General features: G+C 36.7%; 1 protein-coding gene across 4 annotated transcripts in view; it reads left to right on the top strand.

Moving 5' to 3' along the window:
• The window catches only part of PPA2 (pyrophosphatase (inorganic) 2), a 105,869-nt gene extending 94,995 nt beyond the window's left edge, over window positions 1-10,874 (top strand). For all 4 annotated transcript variants that reach the window (XM_025386124.1, XM_025386123.1, XM_025386120.1 and 1 more), the window contains 2 exons: window positions 9,539-9,575; window positions 10,677-10,874. In XM_025386124.1, coding sequence (XP_025241909.1) covers window positions 9,539-9,575; window positions 10,677-10,705 — 66 coding nt within the window. In that variant the 3' untranslated portion in view covers window positions 10,706-10,874. The remainder of the gene's footprint in view (window positions 1-9,538; window positions 9,576-10,676) is intronic.
• The last annotated feature ends 11,255 nt before the right edge of the window (window positions 10,875-22,129 follow it).

Genomic DNA, 22,129 nt, shown 5'->3' with positions numbered 1-22,129 from the left:
AGTAGAAAAAAAATGTGTAAACAGCATGAATAGACAGCTCACAAAAGAGGAAACATACAATGACCACTAAACATCATAATTTGCTTTATCTTACTTGTAATTAGTGGGATCAAAATAAAACACAATACAATTTTACAGTTGTAGATTACCAGAAGTTTAAAAGTCTGTTAATACCAAGAGTTTTTAGGCAAGTGAAGAAAGGGAACCTTTCATACTTGATGGTATGATGGGCATATAGATGGCTACAACTACTTTGAAGAACGTTAAGTAATTTCTACTAAACTTGATGCTTATAATTCACTACTCAGAAATTACCTTCTGGGTACACATCTTACAGAGATACTATACATGTGTTTATGATCAGAAATGGAAAAATTAGAAACGGAATTAAATGTCTATTGATAAGAGACTGGGTGAAAAAAGTGGGACACATACAGTATGTACCGTTTATATATTTTTTAAAAAGCAGTAGCACATATTTTTTATGAATACAAACATATATGGTATTACATTTTAGAAACATAAATAAGAAAAGTAAATGTCAATTTCAGCACGGTGGCCAAAAGTTACCCCTGAGAAGGGAGGAGAATAAATAAGATTTTTATTTTTAATATACAGGGAGAAAGACTTCAGTTATAAAGATCTGAAATGACAATATTAACTCTTCTAAATCTAGAGAGTAGGTATGTGTTGTAATGGTCTCTGCATACAGAATATGTTTGAAGTATTTTGTAATTTAAAAAATTTATATGCCCAGAAAAACAATTTAAAAAGATTAATGAAGCCAAAGCTAGTTCTTTGAGAAGACCGTAAAACTGATAAGCCTTTAGGCAGAATGATCAGGAAAGAAAAGAAGACACATTTTTCAAAGTAAGGCACGAAACAAGTAGTATCACTGCTAATTCTACAGATATTAAGAGAAAAATAAGAAATATGAACATATTTTATATAAATAAATTTGACAGCCTGCATGAAATTGATAGATGCCTTGAAATACATAAACTACCAAAGCTCACTGAAGACGACATAGGCATAAACAAATTAAATTTGTACTTAAAAACCTTTCTATAAGCACAACTCTAAGCCCAGTTGGCTTCTACTACTATTGTTCAGTATTGTACTGAAGGTTCTAGCCAGTGCAATAAGGCAATAAAAAGATGTAAAAGGCATTCAGATTGTGAGGGAAGTGGCATGAATGTCTCTGTAGCAAGTTCAACAAATTCTACCTAAAAACGACTAGAATAAGTGAGCTTAGTAAGATTGCAGGACATGAGATTAATATAGCAAACAATTGTAGGCCGGTTGCGGTGGCTCACACTTGTAATCCCAGCACTTTGGTAGGCCAAGACGGGTGGATCGCCTGAAGTCAGGAGTTCAAGACCAGCCTAGCCGACAAGGTGAAACCCCATCTTTACTAAAAATACAAAAATAAGGCAGGCATGGTGGCGCACGCCTGTAATCCCAGCTACTCAGAAGGCTGAGGCAGGATAATTACTTGAACACAGGAGGCGAAGGTTGTGCCACTGCACTCCAGCCTGGGCGACAGAACGAGACTCTGTCTCAAAAAAAAAAAAGAAAACAACAACAACAAAAAAACAAAATACAAAAAATTAGCCAGGCGTGGTGGTGGACGCCTATAATCCCAGCCACTGGGGAGGCTGAGGCAGGAGGATCGCTTGAATCTGGGAGGCAGAAGTTGCAGTGAGTCAAGATCATGCCATTGCACTCCAGCCTGGGCAACAAGAGCCAGTATACAAAAATAGTTGCTTAGTTGCTTTGAGATATATATATATATATATATCTGCAATAATCAAGAGAATATATTCAAGAGAATATAGTAATGGCATAAAGATAGATTAATGTAACCAAATCTACACATAGACCTACATATATATGGACAACTGACTTTCAAAATGATTTTTTTCAACAAATAGTGCTTAAATAATTGGTTATTCATATTTTTAAAAACACATTTCAGTTTTGCACTGTATATAATTGTCTAAAATGGATCCTAGACCTAAATTTAAGGCACAAAACTTAAACCTATTTTGACTTTGGGTTAGACAGTATTTCTTAGATATGACACCAAAGGCACAATCTGTTCTTTAAAATGATAAATTGGACTTCATCAAAATAAAAAAATTTCTGTTCTACAAAAGACATTCTTAGGAGAATGAAAAGCTACATACTACAAGAAAATATTTGAAAATTATGTATCTGATAAAGGGACTTGTGTTCAGAATATATAAAGAACTTTCACAACTCAAGAAAACAAAACATTCAGTTTTCAAAGATCTACAATATATGGCTCTGTAAATGGATGGATGACCCCAAAAAAGAATTTTTTTAAAAGTACAAAATATATGAATGAGCACTTCACCAAATCTATAAAGAAGGCAAAGAAACACCTGAAGTGATGCTCAACTTTAGTTATTAAATGCAAATTTAAAACCACAATGCATGCTAATACACACTTTTAGGATGTCTAAAAGTAAAAAGACCAGCCAAACCAACTGTTAGCAAGGATGTGGAGGAACTACAATTCTCATTTACTGCTGGTTAGAATGCAGAATGGTACAACCATCTGGAAAACAGTTTGGTATATTCTTGAAAAGTTAAACACGTACATACCATGTGATCCATGTGATCAAGTCGTTCCACTCGTATATATTTACCCAAGACAAAAGGAAGTGTATTTCCATACAAAGACTTGTATGCAAATGCTTGCAGCAGCTTTCTTTGTAATAGAAACTGAAAACAACCCAGATGTTCATCAGTAGATGAATGGATAAACAACTTGTAGTATATTTATGAGGAATACTACTCAGTAATAAAAAGGAATAGGTTATTGATACATGCCACAACATGGCTGAATCTTTTAAAAAAATATATTGAGTGAAAATAGACATATCATATACATTTTATCATACCATTTATATAAAATGTTAGGAAATACAAGCTAAGGTATAATGATGCAAACCAGATCAGAGAGAGCCAGGAAGGAGGATTTTCCAGTCTCGTTTTTAAGAGCATGGAGAAACTTTTAGGAATAGTGGTGAATATGTTTATTATCTTCATTATATTGATGGCTTCATGAGTGTATATATGTCAAAACTTACCAAATTACAGACTTTACATGTAGTTTATTTCAGGTCAGTGTTAGTCTAATGACACGTCTTTTGGAAAAAAAAAAAATTTCTGAAGTCAGATTGTCTGGGTCCAAATCTCAGTTCTTTAATTTATAACCTGAGGCAAATTTTAATTTATTTACATCTTTGATTTCTTATTTATAAAATGGGGCTTATAATAATAGTATCTTATCAGGCTGTTGTGGAGAATTGAATGAACTAATCCAGGTAAAAATGTCCAGCAGATAAGGTATTCAATAAATGTTGGGTGTTACACTTGTCATTACTGCTGTAGGTTTAGTTGAGTTAAATTGACCACAGAGAGAGAAATCCCTTCTATTCCAGCCTCTTCTTTTAATACTTCTACTGATGAGGATATCACTTCTTTCTGAGTTGACCCATTCCATGGTTGGATATTGGAAAAGTCAGCCTTACTAATTTTTCTAGACATATGAGAATTAGTCCTACTTTCAGGGAATTTAATAGGAAGAAAGGAAGGAAGAAGAGGTGGAACAAGTGGAGGGGAAAAGTAGTTGGTTTAACCACTCTTCCCATCTGGGAATTCTTTTCCCAAAATTCTTCCTTGTGCTTTGTGTAAGCACTTTCCTCTTTGAGGAAATGGAACACTCTAGGCATTATACAGAGTTGGGGGAAATTTTTATTAAACAATGTGTAAGGTTCGCTAATACTTGGTACTGTAGTCATTTTACTGGAAAAATGATTGAACTTTATGAGGCTCCACACACAAACTCGTGGCATATAGAGCTAGGAGAGAGCCATATTCGGTGCTAAAGGATTCCCAGACCTGCCTCAGACATGTGCACAGCCTAACTCCAGGGATTTAAAACTCTTACAGTCTGGAATTCAGGCCAAGAAGAGTAAGTAGTTATACACTTGCTCAGTTCTAGGGAACCAGACCCATGCCACTGTGAACCTCTAGCTCGTAGTAGTGATGGAAGAAGTTCAAAAGGTTAAAGACTTCTAAAACTGGGCAGATAGAAGGCCTCTCAGAGAGGTCTTAGCACCCTCAGTCTGATTTTGTTTTTGCCTGTTCATGGACAGATTTCCACTAAAACTAGTCTCAGATAAACCTGGAGCACACAAGACTCAGATGATAGTGATGATGGTACATGGGATGCTAAATGGATAGTGTTTTGAAGTAAAAAAGTCAAGGGGGAATTGGAACTTCAGTATAAATGTATTATTTCTGGCTACATTTGGTAGATCTTATTTCTTCAGTAAAGCAACAATATCCATAGTGTTGTATAAAATTTGGATGGTCGTCTTATAGTTGGTGCAAGACTTCTTAGCTGAATGGTAAAAAGCAGTGCATTCAGGAGGCCAAGGCCATAAGGTGAATCCCAGTGGCAGTTAACATCAGCATGTAGCGTGGCCATCTATTTCATCCCAAAATGCATATTGGCATTTATGTAGAGACTCAAAGATGAATCCGGGTGAAGGACTTTAGGTGAATCCATCAATATAAGCATCTCATGTGAGTCTGAGGCATTGTTATCATTCAGAATAATAGCACTTAAAAAAAATCACACCAAAGTTGTGTTTTATTTTTCCTAAGGGTCACAACAAGATGGGTGAATAAAGCAGTCAGCTTAGAACCACACTCTTAGGGGTTCTGCATTCTAATAAGAAAATACCAATTAATGAATATTTTAAATAGTTATAAATAGGAGAAGTAATGACCAGCAGAAGAATCGTGGGGTTCATTATAGAGTTCTTGGATAGGACTTATAACAGCATGTTCCTTATATGGTTCCTTTGGGCAAAGCCTTTATCTCTATTTAGGGCTTTCCTGATGACATGACAATAACAGCTTCCTTGCATGGTCCACAAGGAGAAGGCATTCCCTGGCTTCTGGTTATTGAAATTGAGCCAGCTCAGAACTAATCTCTGAGGTTAGTCTGACTGGGATACCCTCTTACCACCAGGGCTGCTTTGACCCCTCAGACTACCTAGGCAAGAAGTACTTCCCTCTAAGGGCACTCACTTTAATCAAAGCTATCTCTCCATCAAAGAGGACTGTATTTTCTTTTGGAGTAGAACTGATCTTAGGATGCAATTTTCTAGTAAGATCACCCTACAATATTTATGTCACACAGATTTGTTTTATGACCCTGAGAATGAACATCCTTATGGGAATTCATTTAAAAATGTTTTAAATAATGTGTTTTCTTCGTAAGTCAGGGTCTGATTAGAACCAGACCCTGACTTCTGAAGAAAAGACATTATTTTAGTGTTATTTCTCCCTCTTCTTTCTCTTTTTGCCCCTTAACAGCCCTGCTGTGCATTACCACCAGATGGTAGACAAAGTTAGTGAAAGTAAAACCAATCACTTACTTAGCTACTAGCCATTTAAATGCATGCTTGATGAGGAAGTATTAAGAGATTAAACTTACATGAACTTAAAATATTTTTATGTCTTCTTTATGAATAACTAAGAATTGGACATTTTATTGATTCTAAAGCAAAAAATCAGAGAAGGATTATGTGAAAAGTAAAATGAATGTAGCATAACTGCCTTATGAAGTGTGGAAATACAATGCAGAAAGATAATGTCTGGCTGGGCGCGGTGGCTCACACCTGTAATCCCAGCATTTAAGGAGACCTTGGAGGGTGGATCACTTGAGTTCAGGAGTTCGAGACCAGCGTGGCCAACATGGTAAAACCCCGTCTCTAAAAAGAAAAAAAAAAAGAAAAAGAAAGACAATGTCCAAGACACTTTAATTCAACTAAAACCTTGCATCACCTGAATGAAAAATTGGGAACCTGTTTTCTTTCCCTTTAATTTTGAACTCTTTTACTAAAATGACATAATATCAATCCCTGTGTTAGATATAGTAAAGCAGGATACTTTATATTGGTTCAGTGTGTCATGTTTGTTCATTTGAACAAATGTAACTTGCAGGTGAAAATGCTTATAGGGACCTGGTAGAGTTATTTGAAAGAGAGACACTTAAGCACAGAGCAGCTGTATTAACAGTTTATATTTAAAATACAGTTTATATATAAATAGAAAAGAAAGGAATACTTTGGTAATGAAACCATTAGATTTGTTTGAAAGCAATTAAAGATATAAAGATAATGAGAAGGATTTTTGGGATGAGGAAGAGGAGTAGATAGCATTTTTATTAATTAATTAATTAAAGACATGGTCTCACTATGTTGCCGGGGCTGGTCTCAAACTCCTGAGCTCAAGTGGATCTACCTGCCTTGGCTTCCCAAAGTGCTAAGATTACAGGCATGAGCCACCACACCCAGCCATGGCAATAGCATTTTTAGAATGAGACTATAAAACGATACTCATTGTTGGTGGATAATTTATCTTGGGTGAGTAGAGGATGTCCACATTCTTTTCCTACTAAGAAATTAGATGAGGTATTACATTAAAAGAAATTAGAAGTAAGTAACTAAAAGTTATTTTTTTTAGTTTCTTACAATGAAAATGTAATCATAGTATCCCCTGAGAGTGAAGAATTGGGATTAGTGATCTTTTGGGTACTGCTCCATACATTTCTTTGTTCCGTTTTCTGTAAGTAAATGTTATATTTGTCATTATGTTTAGTTACCAGAAAATCATCGACTGTAGGTAAAGAGTCAAATAGCTAATGTTTATCATGAATCCATTATAATTGATGTTTTCAAATTTAAATGATAGTTTCTGTTTTAATATGGTAATTTTTTAAATTACCTTCACATTTTTATCATTATCTCTGAGTGTCAGACTTACCTATGATGGGGTGGGTGGGTGGGTGTGTGTATTTAAATATATATCATATGGCTTTGCATATTCTGAATATATTCTATCAATTGAGAAATTTATTTTAAGAATAAAGAAATAAAACCATTCTGGAAATTATTTTAAAATAAAATGTAACAATAAATGTTTTAGAGTAGCTTGCTCATTTCTTTTCTGTAATACTTTTTAGGTTAACGAGAAGCTGCTCAATTATTCTATTTTTATACACTATACATTTTATTCCTCTGAAATGTTTGGCAGCTCCAACAAGAAGCAGCTGCTAATTTGAACTTGGAAATCTAAACAGCTAATTTAAGAAAAAAATTTTGTATTGTTATACTCTCCTTAAATTGTTCAGGACACAAATAGGCATCCTGCACAATTTAAGGAGTATATAGCAATTTCATAGAAGAAGCAGGTTACCCCGTTTTATGGTCTGTTTAGAAAAATAGAGCCGTCAAATCCCAAATGCCTAATCTCAAGGAGTACAATTTTTATGTTGTGTTACTGTCATACCCAGATTTAAATCCTACCATCCCGAAAATCAATGATAGTTAAGAATTTCTCTTTGTGCACAAGCTGAGTAGATTTTATTCTTTTTGAAGTACTTGGAAAAACTAAAGGATGTTTTTAAAAAAGTGTAATTTTAGGCCAGGCACGGTGGCTCATGCCTGTAATCCTAGCACTTTGAGAGACCAAGGTGGGAGGAATGTTTGAGCCCAGAAGTTCAAGACCAGCCTGGGCAACTTAGCGAGACCCCATCTCTAAAACAAACAAACCAAAAAAAAGATAAAATTGTAATTTTATTTACATGGTTACACCATCCTTTTTTTTTTTCTTTTTTTTTTTTTTTTTGATATAAAGAAAATAAAGTCTGTTTGTTCAGATTTTTTCTTAAAACGGAGTAGAAAGTCTATAACTTTGGCCCCTTGGTCTTCTTGCCCTGGGGTAAGATATGCGACTAAATAAGGGCCAAGTATGACCCTCCAAAAAGCAGGATCTGAGAAAGGCTCTCTGTGCTTAAATCTGAGGGCAGTACTGAATAGCCACCACTCCACAAGAAGAAAGATTTACATTTCAGCAATATTAAAATATTCCCTATGATAGTTAATTTTATGTGTCAACTTGGAGGGTGTTTTTAGATGAGATTAACATTTAAATCAGTGAACTCTGAATAATGCAGATTGCCCTCCATAATGTTGGTAGGCCCCATCTAATCAGCTGAAGGCTTTAATAGAACAAAAGGGGCCAAAGTTATAGACTTACCAGGAGGCATGCCCCCATTCTAGACCACATCCCCACAAGGGGCCAAAGTTAGACTCACTAGGGGGCATACCCCCATTCTAGACCACATCCTGGCTACCCAGGACTCTGGAATCCTCTGCCCAGACAGGTTTAAGCGTGTTTCCAGGGCCTCTGTAGATACCAGGCTACACATCTCCCCAGGTCCACACTCCTGACTCTGTGGACTTTGTACCCACCGTTACTTCTGCAGGGACCAGTGGGTGGCTGTTTGGAGGTAAAAGGTGCCTAGATATGTGGGCTACTGAATTTCTACCCATGTGCAGATGAGGCCCTTGAAATGCAGAAAGCAGCCTGGAATAGGGAGAGAAGTGGAGCAGGATGAGGGCCTCTTTTCCTTCCTCTGCCACATCCAGACACATGTCTCTAAGGTGTCTGGAATCCTAAATGAGAGCTTCTAGGTCATTACAAAGGTACTTGTATCAAGATAGTGAGATGGAACACATTTCATATATATATTCATCACTTGTTAGCCTGAGTTATTGTAACTTTTAAATATTTAGATATATATTTGTACCTTTGTACCTCTGCCTCAGACTTAACAAATGCTAGAGGCAGGTATTTCCTGTCTATTGAAGGTCAGCAAATTCAGAGAATTAGAAGTTAATTATTAAATTTGAAATCTGAAAAGTGTGTTATAAAATCAGGGTAGGGTAGGGTTATCGCTAGGAAGGAAGGGGTCATAGTTGGGGAGGGGCCTGGCATGTTTCATTTCTCTACTTGGATGGTGGACACATAGATGCAAATTCTAATGGTTCTTTAAACTAAATAGTCTTTGTGGCTTCTTCTTTATGGAAAATGGATCCTCCAATGGAGTGTTAAAAAGTATTGTTCTTAATTATGGGGAAAAAAACTATCTCAGAAAAATGTTTCTTCAAACTTGTATGTTCTAAGAATCTTGGTCCAGCCATCAGAATAAACAGAAACAATAATTTAAAGTTCTAGAAAACAGATAAATTTTATAGCAAGTGTGTGTTTTATAGCAAGCATGAACAAACGTATATTTAAATATGTGTGTGTGTGCTTGATTTTAACTTTCAAGACATCAGCTGTGGAAGCAATTGAAAGAAAACCTTTCTTCTCATTCCCAGCTGCAAGACCTTCAGTGAATTCCATGGGTTAAGATTAAAAAAAATTTTCAAGTATTTTTATTTCACTCTAAGTCCGTGGTTTGTTTATCTGAAAGAATGAACGATGATAATGAAAAACAAAGGGGAATATTTACCTTTTTCAGCTTAGGGATTCATTGTGTGTAAACTTTGTTCTGTAATTTCATGAAAAAACTTTTCTGGATGCGCTTTCCACATATAAATATTTATTGTAACAGAGATTATTTCTCTGTTTTTATTTTCAGGTATTATCTTCACCGAATAAAGAAAATAATGAAGAAGGTATGGTATATTTTGATTCATTAAGAGTGAGGCGTATAAATTTATTTGTTTACAGTAGCGGAAGTCAAAACATAAAAATAAAAAGAGATAAATTGAAAAGCTGTATAAGCTAAGTGAAATATTTTTAAAATAGTCGCTGAAATTTCAGATGAAATATTTTCTAATTCAGAAAATAAAGAGAATGCATTTAACTACTTTTCTAGTCTAGAAAATGATTTGATTGTACAGTGACTTTTTTTGGTGAAGTACTGAGATATTCCAGCCAGTTCTGACACATTTAATTTTAAAAGACTTAATCAAAAAAAAAAAAAAAAAAACCTCTTACATTCAGATATTTATCTTATTTTAATGAATCACTTATTTTAGCTGAAGATCTTAAAACCTATACTATTGTAGAATTAAAAATAAATACAATATTTTTATTACCATTATTTGAAGCTATCTTAATAAACAAGTAAAAATGCTCTGTAGTGAAATTTTCAAAATTTAAGCATGTGCACACATCATTTGTCTTTCAAAATATTGCAAGGCTTTTGGCTTTTTGTTTTAATATAAAATATTAGAAGAATATTCAAGTTGCAGATTTGGAAGAAATATGAGAACTATTTAATGTGAGTCAAGTATGACATGTTTAGAAAGGAGTAAATCCATAGACATGATTTCATGGGAAAGCAAACTGTATTCCTTATATGGTAAGCTAACAAATTGTTTCTTTGCAATACTATCTCATTTGGGGTATTTTTTGTGTAGTCAAATTTTACTATACGAGCTTTATCTAAACCTTTCATGTTGTAGCACTTCTGTGTTGTCTGCTAGAGACTAAAATGACCCAGAAAGATACAAGAAATAAAGTAGGAAGGTTCTAGAATGTTTAATATAGCTTTATATAAGGCTTGGGCCAAATTAGAGAACTTGGGACAAAAGTTTAAAGGGAAATAGCTTTAAATAGAGAAATGCAACTTTAGATAGAGAGCTTATGACTGTTTGTATCTGCCTAAATATTTCCTAAAAGTCTAAATTAAATTTTATTAATCACTCCTTTCTCCCTCCTTCTTTCTTTTATCCCTTCCCCAATGCCCTCTTTCCCCATTTTAAATGCAGAGCAAGTATGGCACTTCCTTAGCAAGTGATTGAAACATCTGAAATTCTGCTGTCAAGATTCCCATCTCTAAGGACTCCAAGACTCTTTTTCCCCAAGTGCTAAGGGGATCTGTGAGCATTTACTGACTTCCTGTTAAAACTTCAGTTTTTCAAACTTTTTGAGCTGTGCAATATATAAATAAACAGAATTTTAAATTAGTCTCCTTTGGACATTTATTGATATAAAAACAAGATTTTGGCCAGGCGCGGTGGTTCATGCCTGTAATTTCAGCACTTTGGGAGACCGGGGTGGGCAGGTCACGAGGTCAGGAGTTCGAGACCAACCTGGCCAATATGTTGAAACCCCATCTCTATTAAAGATACAAAAAATAGCTGGGCCTGGTGGTGCATGCCTGTACTCCCAGCTATGCAGGAGGCTGAAGCAGAAGAATTGCTTGAGCCCAGGAGGCAGAGGTTGCAGTAAGCAGAGATCATGCCACTGCACTCCAACCTGGGCAACAGAGAGACTCTGTCTCAAAAAAAAAAAAAAAAGATTTTGTTTCATTTCATAGCACAAATTTAGAGGCATTGAGTTGACCAATTCTAGTTTCTATACCTAAAGGAACCCATTGATTTTACTAGTTTTTATTTCTATAGATTGGATGTAAAAATCACAAATTCAATAAATTAATAAAATTTGTGTAGACAACTGTTACTTTCATTTTCATACTGTATTATTCCTTTCAAGTCCATTGCTGGTAGAGGCTTTAAATATTTGGTCAACCTCTACTCTTATTAATGCCTGTGTAAATGTGTTACATTTATTAAGGCTCCTTCCTGTAACTTATTGTTTTGGAAATCCTAATCTCTTTTTGATTCTCATTCATTCCGCTTATGGTGATGACTCTGGGGATGACTCTCATCATCTCTATGGGATGTCACTCTGTAGTGACAACTCCCTCTATGATGGTGACCTCTGTAACAATGACTCCCAAATCTCCATAAGAAGCCCAGGTCTCTTTCTGGTGTCTACCTATTGGTCATCAGTTTAAATGCCTTTGGCTTCTCTTGTCCATACCTGAATTCATCTTCACTTGCACTTATGCTCCTTTCTCCTTGTTCTTGAACGATGGAATTGACTTTCTCTAAATCTTCCACTTGAAGCCTTGAAATCATATGGAACTTCTCTTTACTCATGAAGATGATCTAAATGTTTATTTGTTGTCCTCATTTGTTGACACCCTTACTCTGTTGATTTTTCCCTTACTTCACTGGATTCTTGTTAACAGGCTCCTATCTCTTCTCCATGACTCAGATCCAGCCCCTCTGTCTCATCCCCATTGCTATAGATTAGTATCATGCACTCTTACCTCCTAACCAAGTGGTTGTCTTGCCTCCAGTTTTTCTCCTTTCATACCATCTTCCACATTTCTAAACAGTGATTTTCTTACAACATAGATCCTATTTTGTTATATTTTTCTCAAAATGCCCTCTATGCATAGTTTTCTATATTCTTGACAATAAAAATCAGACTCTCTCCTTTTGTCAGCAAACCCATCCTGCAGCTATGCAATGCTACTCACTCCTCAAACACATCTAATACTCACACTCTGAATACTGCATTTCTTTCTTACCAGTTTTGTTCACTACTTTTTCTCCCTTTTTCTATATATCATCATTAACAAATTGCATTTAAAGTGCTTTGTGGTTTACAAAAGACTTATGATAACAGTTATTGTTTATTGAGCACCTATTGTATAACAAGCACTGTTTTGGATACTATGTGTACATATACCCTATATGCCTGTACTTGAGAAGTTCTATAACTTGCCCAAAGTCACACAACTAGTTCAGTTTCAGAGCCAGGATTAGATAGAACCCATTACTCTGTGGCTGTAAATCCTATGGTTTTTCCATCCTTCTATGCATGCAGTTTCTCACATACAACTGCCTTGCAATGTAGGCAAAGCGCAGAGCACTCCTCTATTTTATAGATAAGAAAACAGGCACAGAGAGTTTAAATGATTATTCCGGGAGTAAATATTCTCTTTGAAGTGTCTTCGGTAATGTATGAACCTCTTTGAGGGACAAGAAAGAGTGTAAGAGAAGAACGAATTCTTTTTACTTTTTTTGATATATTGAGCATTTAAATTGTGAAAATAAAACATACAGAAAGATAGAGAATAGAGTACTATTATTGCAATAGTTGTAAAAAGTTAGCTGGAATTATCAAGAGATAGATAGTGGATTTATGGCATGTGACGTTAGTCTCTCGAAGAAGTAAGCTGTGCCTGGTGGTCCTCTTGTGGCATAAGGCACACCTAGTATTTTTCCCCTTCTCCTTCTAGCAGTCAGTAGTACTCAGATGCTACCTAGTTAGTGAGCCTTGCTAGTGAGGTAAATCCATTTGATATGGTTTAGGTGTTTTGTCTGCTCCAAATCTCATGGTGAAATGTAATCTCTATGGTAATGAGTAAGTTCGCACTGTGTTAGTCCGTTTTCATGCTGCTATAAAGAACTGCCTGAGACTGGGTAATTTATAAAGGAAAGAGGTTAAATTGACTCAGTTCCACATGGCTGGGGAGACCTCAGGAAACTTACAATTACGGAGGAAAGGGAAACAAACATATCCTTTACATGGTGGCAGGAGAGACAAGTGCAGAGCAAAGCAGGGAAAATCCCCTTATAAAAATCATAAACTCTCATGAGAACTCACTCAATATCACAAGAACAGCACAGGGGAACTGCCACCATGATCTGATCACCTCCCATGAGGTCCCTTCTCCACCACTTTTGGATTACAATTCAAGATGAGATTTAGGCGGGGACTCAGAGCCAGACCATATCACTCTGCCCCTTGATCCTCCCAAATCTCATCTTTCTCACATTTCAAAACACAATTATGCCTTCCCAACAGTCCCCCAAAATCTTAACTCTTTCCAGTATTAACCCAAAAGTCCAAGTCCAAAGTTTCATCTGAGACAAGGCAAGTCCCTTCTGCCTATGAGCCTGTAAAATCAAAAGCAAGTTAGTTACTTCCTAGATACAATGGGGTACAGGCATTGGGTAAATACAGCCATTTTAAGTGGGAGAAACTGTCCAAAATAAAGGCACTACACGTCCTATACATGTCCGAAATCCAATAGGGCAGACATTGAGCCTTAAATTTCCAAAATGATCTCCTTAGACCCCATGTCTCACATCCAGGCGATGCTGATGGAAGAAGTGGGCTCCCATGGCCTTGGGCAGTTCCACCCCTGTGGCTTTGCAGGGTACAACCACCTTCATGGTTGCTTTCATGGGCTGGCGTTGAGTGTCTGTGGCTTTTCCATGTACACGGTTGCAAGCTGTCAGTGGATCTACCATTCTGGGGTCTGGAGGATGGTGGCCCTCTTCTCACAGCTCCACTAGGCAGTGCCCTAGTGAGGCCTCTGTGTGGGGGCTCCAACCCCACATTTCCCTTCTGTACTACCCTAACAGAGGTTCTCCATGAGGGCTCTGCCCCTGCAGCAAACTTCTACCTGGACAGCCAAGGATTTCCATACATCCTCTGAAATCTAGGCTGAGGTTCCAAAATCTCACTTCTTGAGAAGTACACCCCCAGGCTCAACACCAGATGGAAGCCATTAGGGCTTGGGGCTTGCACCCTCTGAAGCCATGGCCTAAGCTGGACCTTGGCCCCTTTTACCCATGGCTAGAGCAGCCGGGATGCAGGGCACCATGTCCCAAAGCTGCACAGTGCAAGGGGGCCTGGGCTTAACCTACAAAACCATTTTTTCTTCCTAGGCCTCGAGGCCTGTGATGGGAGGGCTGCTGTGAAGTTCTCTGACTTGCCCTGGAGAGATTTTCCCCATTGTCTTGGTGATTAACATTCGTGGTCTTGTACTTAAGCAAATTTCTGCAGCAGGATTGAATTTCTCCCCAGAAAATGTTTTTCTTTGTGCATCATTAGGCTACAAATTTTCCAAACTTTTATGTTGTGCTTCCTCTTGAATGCTTTGCCACTTAGAAATTGCTTCTGCCAGATACCCTAAATAATCTCTCTCAAGTTCAGAGTTCTACAGTTCTCTAGGGCAGCAGCACAATGCCACCAGTCTCTTTGCTAAGGCATAGCAAGAGTCACCTTTGCTCCAGTTCCCAAGAAGTTACTCATCTCCATCTGAAACCAACTCAACCTGGATTTCATTGTCCATGTCACTATCAACATTTTGGTCAAAACCATTCAACAAGTCTCTAGGAAGTTCCAAACATTCCCACACCTTCCTGTCTTCTTCTGAGCCCTCCAAACTTTGAACCTCTGCTTGTTACCCAGTTCCAAAGTTGCTTCTACATTTTTGGTTATCTTTATAGCAGCATTCCACTCAATGTACTGTATTAGTCCATTCTCATGCTGCTCTAAAGAACTGCCTGAGCCTGGGTAACTTATAAATGAAAGATATTTAGTTGACTCACAGTTCCACATGACTAGGGAGGCCTCAGGAAACTTACAATTATGGCAGAAGGGGAAGCAATCACATCCTTCTTTACATGGGAGCAGGAGAGAAAAGTGCAGAGCACAAGGGAGAAAAGCCCCTTATAGAATCATCAGGTCTCATAAGAACTCACTCATTACCAGGAGAACAGCACGGGAAAACCACCTCCATGATCAGATTACCTCCCACAAGCCCCCTCCCTCAACACACGGGTATTACAACTTGGATTGCAAATCATTATGAGATTTGGGTGGGGACACAGAGCCAGGCCATATCACTTACTTTGGTAGCTCACATGAGAGCTCACATGAGAGAGCCTGGCAACTCCCATTCATGCTCTCTTGCCATGTGACACATCTGCTCCCCTTTTGCCTTCTGCCATGATGTAAGCTTCCTGAGGCCCTCACCAGAAGCCAAGCAGATGTCGGTACTGTGCTTATACAACCTGCAGAACTGTGAGCCAAAATAAACGTTTTTTCTTTATAAATTACCCAGCCTCAGGTATTTCTTTATAGCAACACATAAACAAACTAATATACCATCTGTCTATGTTACCCAGTTAATGATTGTCTTCATAGTGTGTGATGTTATGTAATTATAATCTTGGTATATAATTTTGAAATTTTTAAAATTGTAAACATCTTTCTACGTTGCTACATAGTCATCACTATTATGATGACAATGCAGCTCTTTCATGATTGTTTCAGAATGTCTTCCATACTAGCTAATTTAATTTTTGCCAGTCCAATCCCATGAAACAAATTGAATAGACATTATACTAAATACTTATAAAGAAAAACTACTGGGAAAATATGGAGTGAATTATTGTTAAAACTTTCTAAAACAAATTAGGAAACTAAAATTTATCCATAGATGCAATTTTAGGTAATACCCACAGCCAGTTCCCATGGATGTGAAAAAGTAAAGGGGGTGGACTATCCAAGAATCATTCTCAAACTTGCTATAATTACAAATATCTGAAGTTTTTATGAGCTTTCATTTATTTTTCACATAAGACAAACATTTCATATATGATATATTTAGTAGCATTTCTTCAGTCTACTGAGGAGCACTTAAAGTCTGTTCCTCCAACAATGACTACATGCATTTTTAGCAGCTTACATGCTTATTAATAATATGATGATTTAGTTTCACAAGCAGCTTCATTGTCTTGCCATAGGTCAAGGTACATCTTGCTACTACTAGTTTATCTTTACTTATTATGCTGTTTTATAATGACTTACATTGTGAATCAAATCTTTAAATTCCAGTTGGCTTCTATTATTTTCATCCTTCTTTCCATATTCTGTTTTGCCAGTGGGCTCTGTGAAACACCAGCATCAAAATCACCAAGAATGCTTCTTAAAGAACAAATTCCTGGCGTTCTCTAAAGATCTATTCATCAGAATTTCTAGGGTAGAGGCACAATCATTTTTCATTTCCTCCATGAGTCTTAGATTAGACTTAGATATTCACAGGATAGATCATATTGGGAATTTTTCAGTGTTAATGTTCTGTTTGAGTTTATCTCCCCACCAAGAAAAGGAGAAAGAAAATGAGGTGTCTGCCTGTGTAGTGGATTCATACACAGAATATTATTATTACCTCCTGTTAGAAAATAAAAAGACGGAGGGAATAAAAGTTACACTAAGTTTAGTACTAAACATTAAATGTGGTTTGGGTTAAAACTTAAAAATTTACTTGATGAGAATAACTTGTTTTCTAAGTTAGCAAACTGTGTTAGATAAAGTAAGCGCATAATAATTGGGCTCCCTATCAGCCCCACACCTAGACTTATGTCTTCCTAGGACACAATGAGAGATAATCCTCTGCTTCTGATGTGACAGCCTTGGAGGAGTTAGAATAGTGAAGAAGCAGCTCTGCTCTAACAAGGGTGGGAGGGGACAGTGGTGGCCACAGAAGATAGAAGAGCTTTGTAAAATGTGTGAGCCATAGCCACAGATCAAGGTTTCTGTGGTTGACCTGACATTTACCCTGTTCTGATGACCTGTTAAGACCAGACTCCACTTCTCAAATTATGCCCTCTATAATATGAGTAGTAAACACGACTCTAAAAGGATCCTTGTTCACCCTGAGAGGAAAAATGTCAATGTCGCTTCTCCATTCAAGAATACCCAATACATAGATAGTTGGAGCTCTTTCGCCTCTTTTGAGTACCTGGCTACAAAAGATTGAATCAGGCGGAAAGATAAGAGGGATCCATCCAGAAGCCATGCCATTACAATGATTTTAGTTAACAAGTCTGCTGTTTTCAGACATGATTTCTCATTTATGTTTTTCTAAAACTCATTCAGCCATTACTTATTGCCTGCCTATGTGTATGTGTCAGGTGCTATTATTTTAAGTTTTTAGCATACATGAGTACAAAACAGACAAAATCCCTGCTGTTGTAAAACTTGCATTTTGTGTGGGAGGACAGATCATAAACATAATAAATAATTTGTCTAATATGTAAAAGGAAGAACAGAGTAAGGAGAAATTGGGAATCTAGGGATAAGAGTAGCAAATTGAAATTTTGAGTTGAGTAGGTCAAGGCAGGCCTCACTGGGAAAATGACAACTGAGCAAAGTGGTGAAGAGAAACAAGAGTGAGCCCGTGTGGGTCCAGAGCATTGAAGTAGCAATGCTAAGAGCAAAAGTCCTAAGGCAAGAGTGCGGCTGGCTTGTTCCAAGAACAGCAAGGAGGCTTGTGTGGCTGGAGTGTAGGGAGCAGGGAAGAGGAGCAGAGATGAGGCCCCAGAGGGAGCAGGGAAATCACATGGGGTCTATGGATCATCTAGGGACTTGCCCTTTTACCCTGGTAAAATGAGAAGCCACTGGAGGGTCTTGAACAAAGAAGCAGATCATTCCCACTGTGGTATTGAAAACTGATTGTGCTGGGGGCAGGAGCCGGGATGGAAATGAGAAGACTGAGATTTCTATAAATTTCCTAAGGTGGAAATAGAAAGAGAACATTTTATAGACAAATAGAATTTTACACGGGTTATTCCAACTTATATTGTCACCAGCAATATATGAGATTTCTATTTTCTTCTTTCCTGTTCTTCCTAGGATAGAATATTTTATTATTGTTATAGTGTTCATAATAGGTTTAATTTTTTCCCTACATATTTACTAATCATAGTGTCTTCTATGAATGTCCTTCGTCTTGTCTTTGCCAACTTATCCACTGATCTTAATTTTTTTTATCAATTATAATGGTATTCCTTAGTTCTAGGTGCAAAGTTTGGATCCTGAATACTGGATCCAAGTTTAAAGAGATTAGCCCACTTTCAAGTCAGAAATCTAAACCTGAGCCTTGAAAATATTATGCCAAGCTAACTAAGGAAGCCAGGGTGGGAATATACTAATTTTCCCTGCTTGCAGCAGGACTAGCTGTAGGACTCTCCCTGTTATGTTATTGCTTCCTGTTCTCTTTAAAAGTTAAAAATGAAAATAAGATAAAAATGTTTAAGCTTTTAATAACACTGTAAATTGAAAATGGCTAAATAGTAATACCAGCAAGGTTTTGAAAGGAATCATGCAGAATGCCAAACAGTGAGTCTTACCTAATTAAAGCAGCTAAAATTGGATGGCTGATTTACATCTGTAGTCTTCTACTAGGAGAACTTAGTAGTTGGCAAGACCAGGGATTACCATCCTAATGCAGGAATTCTCCCCAGTTGGAGAGTAGAACATGAATACTAGGATTCAGGCCAGAATCTCATGCATCAGGAGCATTCGGTCCACAGGTGGACAGAAACAGCTAAGCCCACTGTGAAATCAGCAAGTAGACTGAGCTGTCCCTTCCTGTGTGAACAACAGCAACTCAGACAAGACCACATGCTCACGGCCTCTTCTGTGCAAGGGATTCCTGCTAGTTTCTAGTGAGTGGTAGAGGCAGAAGTAGAACAGAACTCTGGCTTTTGATTCAAGGATTAATGTCCCTTTCACTCTTATCGTGTTGCTTCTTGAGCTACTACTTATCCTCAAAGTCCAGCTCAAATGCAGCCTTTTCTGTCCCCAATCCTTCACATTGAAATCAATGATTTTCTTTTCTGTGAGAGGTGAATAGCACTATTTATTTATTACTCCATTATAGTCTTTAGGTCATTCTGATTTGTATTAAAATTGTTCCTATTGTCTCTTTTACTAGATTATAAACCCACTGAGAGCAGAGATTGTTTTATGACAATGTTTGCATTATTGTTTTGCACATTAACAGTTCATGTTTATTGAATTTAATAGATACAACATCCTGTGAGGAAGACAAATATTCTTTCCACTTTACTTATTACATTGAGTAAAGTTTAGAGAGAAGTTAAGTGGATTCCTGGAAATCAGGCCTTCTGCATCTTGTCAGCATTCTAATACTGCATTTGAAAGCATTTGGAGGGGTGTCTCTCTGCTCTGTTTCAAAAGCCCATGTAATATCTTTGAAATATAAGAATATATTTATTTTAAGGATCTCCAAAAAAGGAGACTTAACATATCTAACTTAAATACCAGGTTTTTAAAATTTAGCTTCTTTTTAACATATATGTAGCTGATCATTGTATTCAGAGAGCTCCTTGTAAATCTTAAGGTATAAAAAGTAATAAATTTATTCTTTTCAAAATAGAAATAAATTTTATAATGAATTAACTTTTTGCATAATTCTTGCCTCCTAAAATTCTACTCATCATTGAGATTTTTACTTAAAATCAAATTATTTTATTATGTTATTTGCTATGGAGCCTCCAAATGAATATAGTAAACATTTGCCTAATGTCAAAACAAAAACCAATAGCTCATTCTTTACACATTCTACATACCTTTTAATGCAGCCTAGAGTATTTTGTGTTTTCTGAAACAATAATTAGTGTTACCAGTCATGGGTTGCTTTTTCTCCCCCCCAAGTAAATAAATGATATCCAGAAAGTAAGATTCTCTGGGTAACATCTTAGTCACAGCAGTATGTAAGGCATTTTGAGAGTTCTCATACAAAATTCCTCTAATGCCCCTGGGGAAAAGTTTAACTGACAAGGGCTGGTCATCACGTGTTTACTACTGCCTTTTTGTAGAGGATGAGAAAAAAATAAACATGAGATACTTCACAATAAAAATAGACTCAGGGCTCAAAGGCTAAAAATCTTGTTCCAAAGTGACTTCTTATATGGGTTTTTCTGTAATTACTGATATTAACTTCTGTGTCTGGAATTTATTCCTTCCGGTGGGTTCTTGGTCTGACTTCAAGAATGAAGCCACAGACCCTCACGATGAGTGTTACACTTCTTAAAGATGGTGTGTCCGGAGTTTGTTCCTTCAGATGTTCAGATGTGTCCAGAGTTCCTTCCTTCCAGTGGGTTCGTGGTCTCGCTGACTTCAGGAGGGAAGCCGCAGACCTTCGCAGTGAGTGTTAACAGCTCATAGAGGTAGTGCGGACCCAGAGTGAGCAGCAGCAAGATTTACGGTGAAGAGCGAAAAAACAAAGCTTGCACACCCTGGAAGGGAACCTGAGCACGTTGCCGCCCATGGGTCCAGCGGCCAGCTTTTATTCCCTTATTTGGCCCCACCCATGTCCTGCTGATTGGTCCATTTTTACAGAGTGCTGATTGGTGCGTTTATAAACCTTTAGCTAGACACAGAGCGCTGATTGATGCCTTTACAAATCTTTAGCTAGACACAGCACTGATTAGTGTGTTTACAATCCTCTAGTTAGACAGAAAAGTTCTCCAAGTCCCCAACCCAGAAGCCCAGCCAGCTTCACCTCTCACTTCCATGTTTGAAAATTGACCTCCTGATCTTGAAAGTAGCAGTAACATATTTTGATTTTCTGATTAGAAATACTACGATTTGACCACAGTGATAGAAGACCTAAATAATGTGAAGAGAGTGGTAGGACAAATAAGAATAATATATAGTGAAAATGAGAAAAACATAATCCACCCGGATGTAATATAAATTAGTTCAGTTGATAAACTCTCATGAAAAATAGTTTAAAGGCCACCTGTGGCACTTAAAACCCCACTTACTCGAAACTACTATGTTTTAGGGGATATTTTTCTCAAAGAAAAGTTAATTTTTTTTTTCCTTTTCCTTCTATAACGTTACGTGTCATTCCTCTCTCATTTTCTTTAGTTTTTTAAGAACAGTTTTACTCTTATTTTATTAAGATTTTAGAACTCTTGGTAGGCTCTCAAACCATAATTTCATTTTTACCAATACCTACTCCAGCTTGTATTCTGCCCCACAAAACAAAGTACTATTAATGCAATTTACATTAATGTCTGTTAATTTGTCTCTAGAATATACTTAACCATTTACAAATAGATTTTATTTAATACAGAATCTGCAGAAAGTACAAAGCTATAGACTGTAGGTTGCTTTTCTGAATCTGAAGGGGATTTAGAATATAAATGCCCTTTTTGAACTGGAAAGAATCTTGCTTATTGGAGGAGGAACGTAGAATCTACAGAGGTTAATTTTTTAAAGCCACATGACTAGCAAATGATGGGGACTGGCTTGAAACCAGATCTTAATCCAAACTTGTTTTATTTTTGCCTTTGCTTTTTGTCATACTTTCTTGTGTACTTTGCCTCCTTTAATGTAGAAACGTAATTATTTGCTCCTTCATACTGTATGTGGTTAAAAATAATTGTGTTGTCCTGACTAAGAAAAAGAAGATATACATCATTTACCATTCTTTGTTGTAAATTTCTTTCCAACTGGCAGCTATTTAAAACTGATAGTTTTAATACAAAATAATATTCTTCATACAGAGATCTTTTTTTGTAATAAGAAGTTGGTAGACTCTCAAACCATAATTTGATTTTTACCACTGCCCAACCTGATAATATTGCTTGTAAATGTGACTATGAATTAAAGATCAAATGTAAATTCAAGAATACTGTGTGATTTAACATTTTAAATTTTAAAATATTACTTGTGATTGACTCACAGCAACTTTTTTGGGCAAAATTATGTTTAATTATTATGTATGAGTCCGACAGTAAGCTCTTTT

Source organism: Theropithecus gelada, chromosome 5, assembly GCF_003255815.1.
Source record: "Theropithecus gelada isolate Dixy chromosome 5, Tgel_1.0, whole genome shotgun sequence".
In the NCBI taxonomy this organism is placed as follows: Eukaryota; Metazoa; Chordata; class Mammalia; order Primates; family Cercopithecidae; genus Theropithecus; species Theropithecus gelada.
The sequence above is the reverse complement of the archived record's forward strand: the minus strand, read 5'-3'. Positions and strand labels throughout refer to the sequence as shown.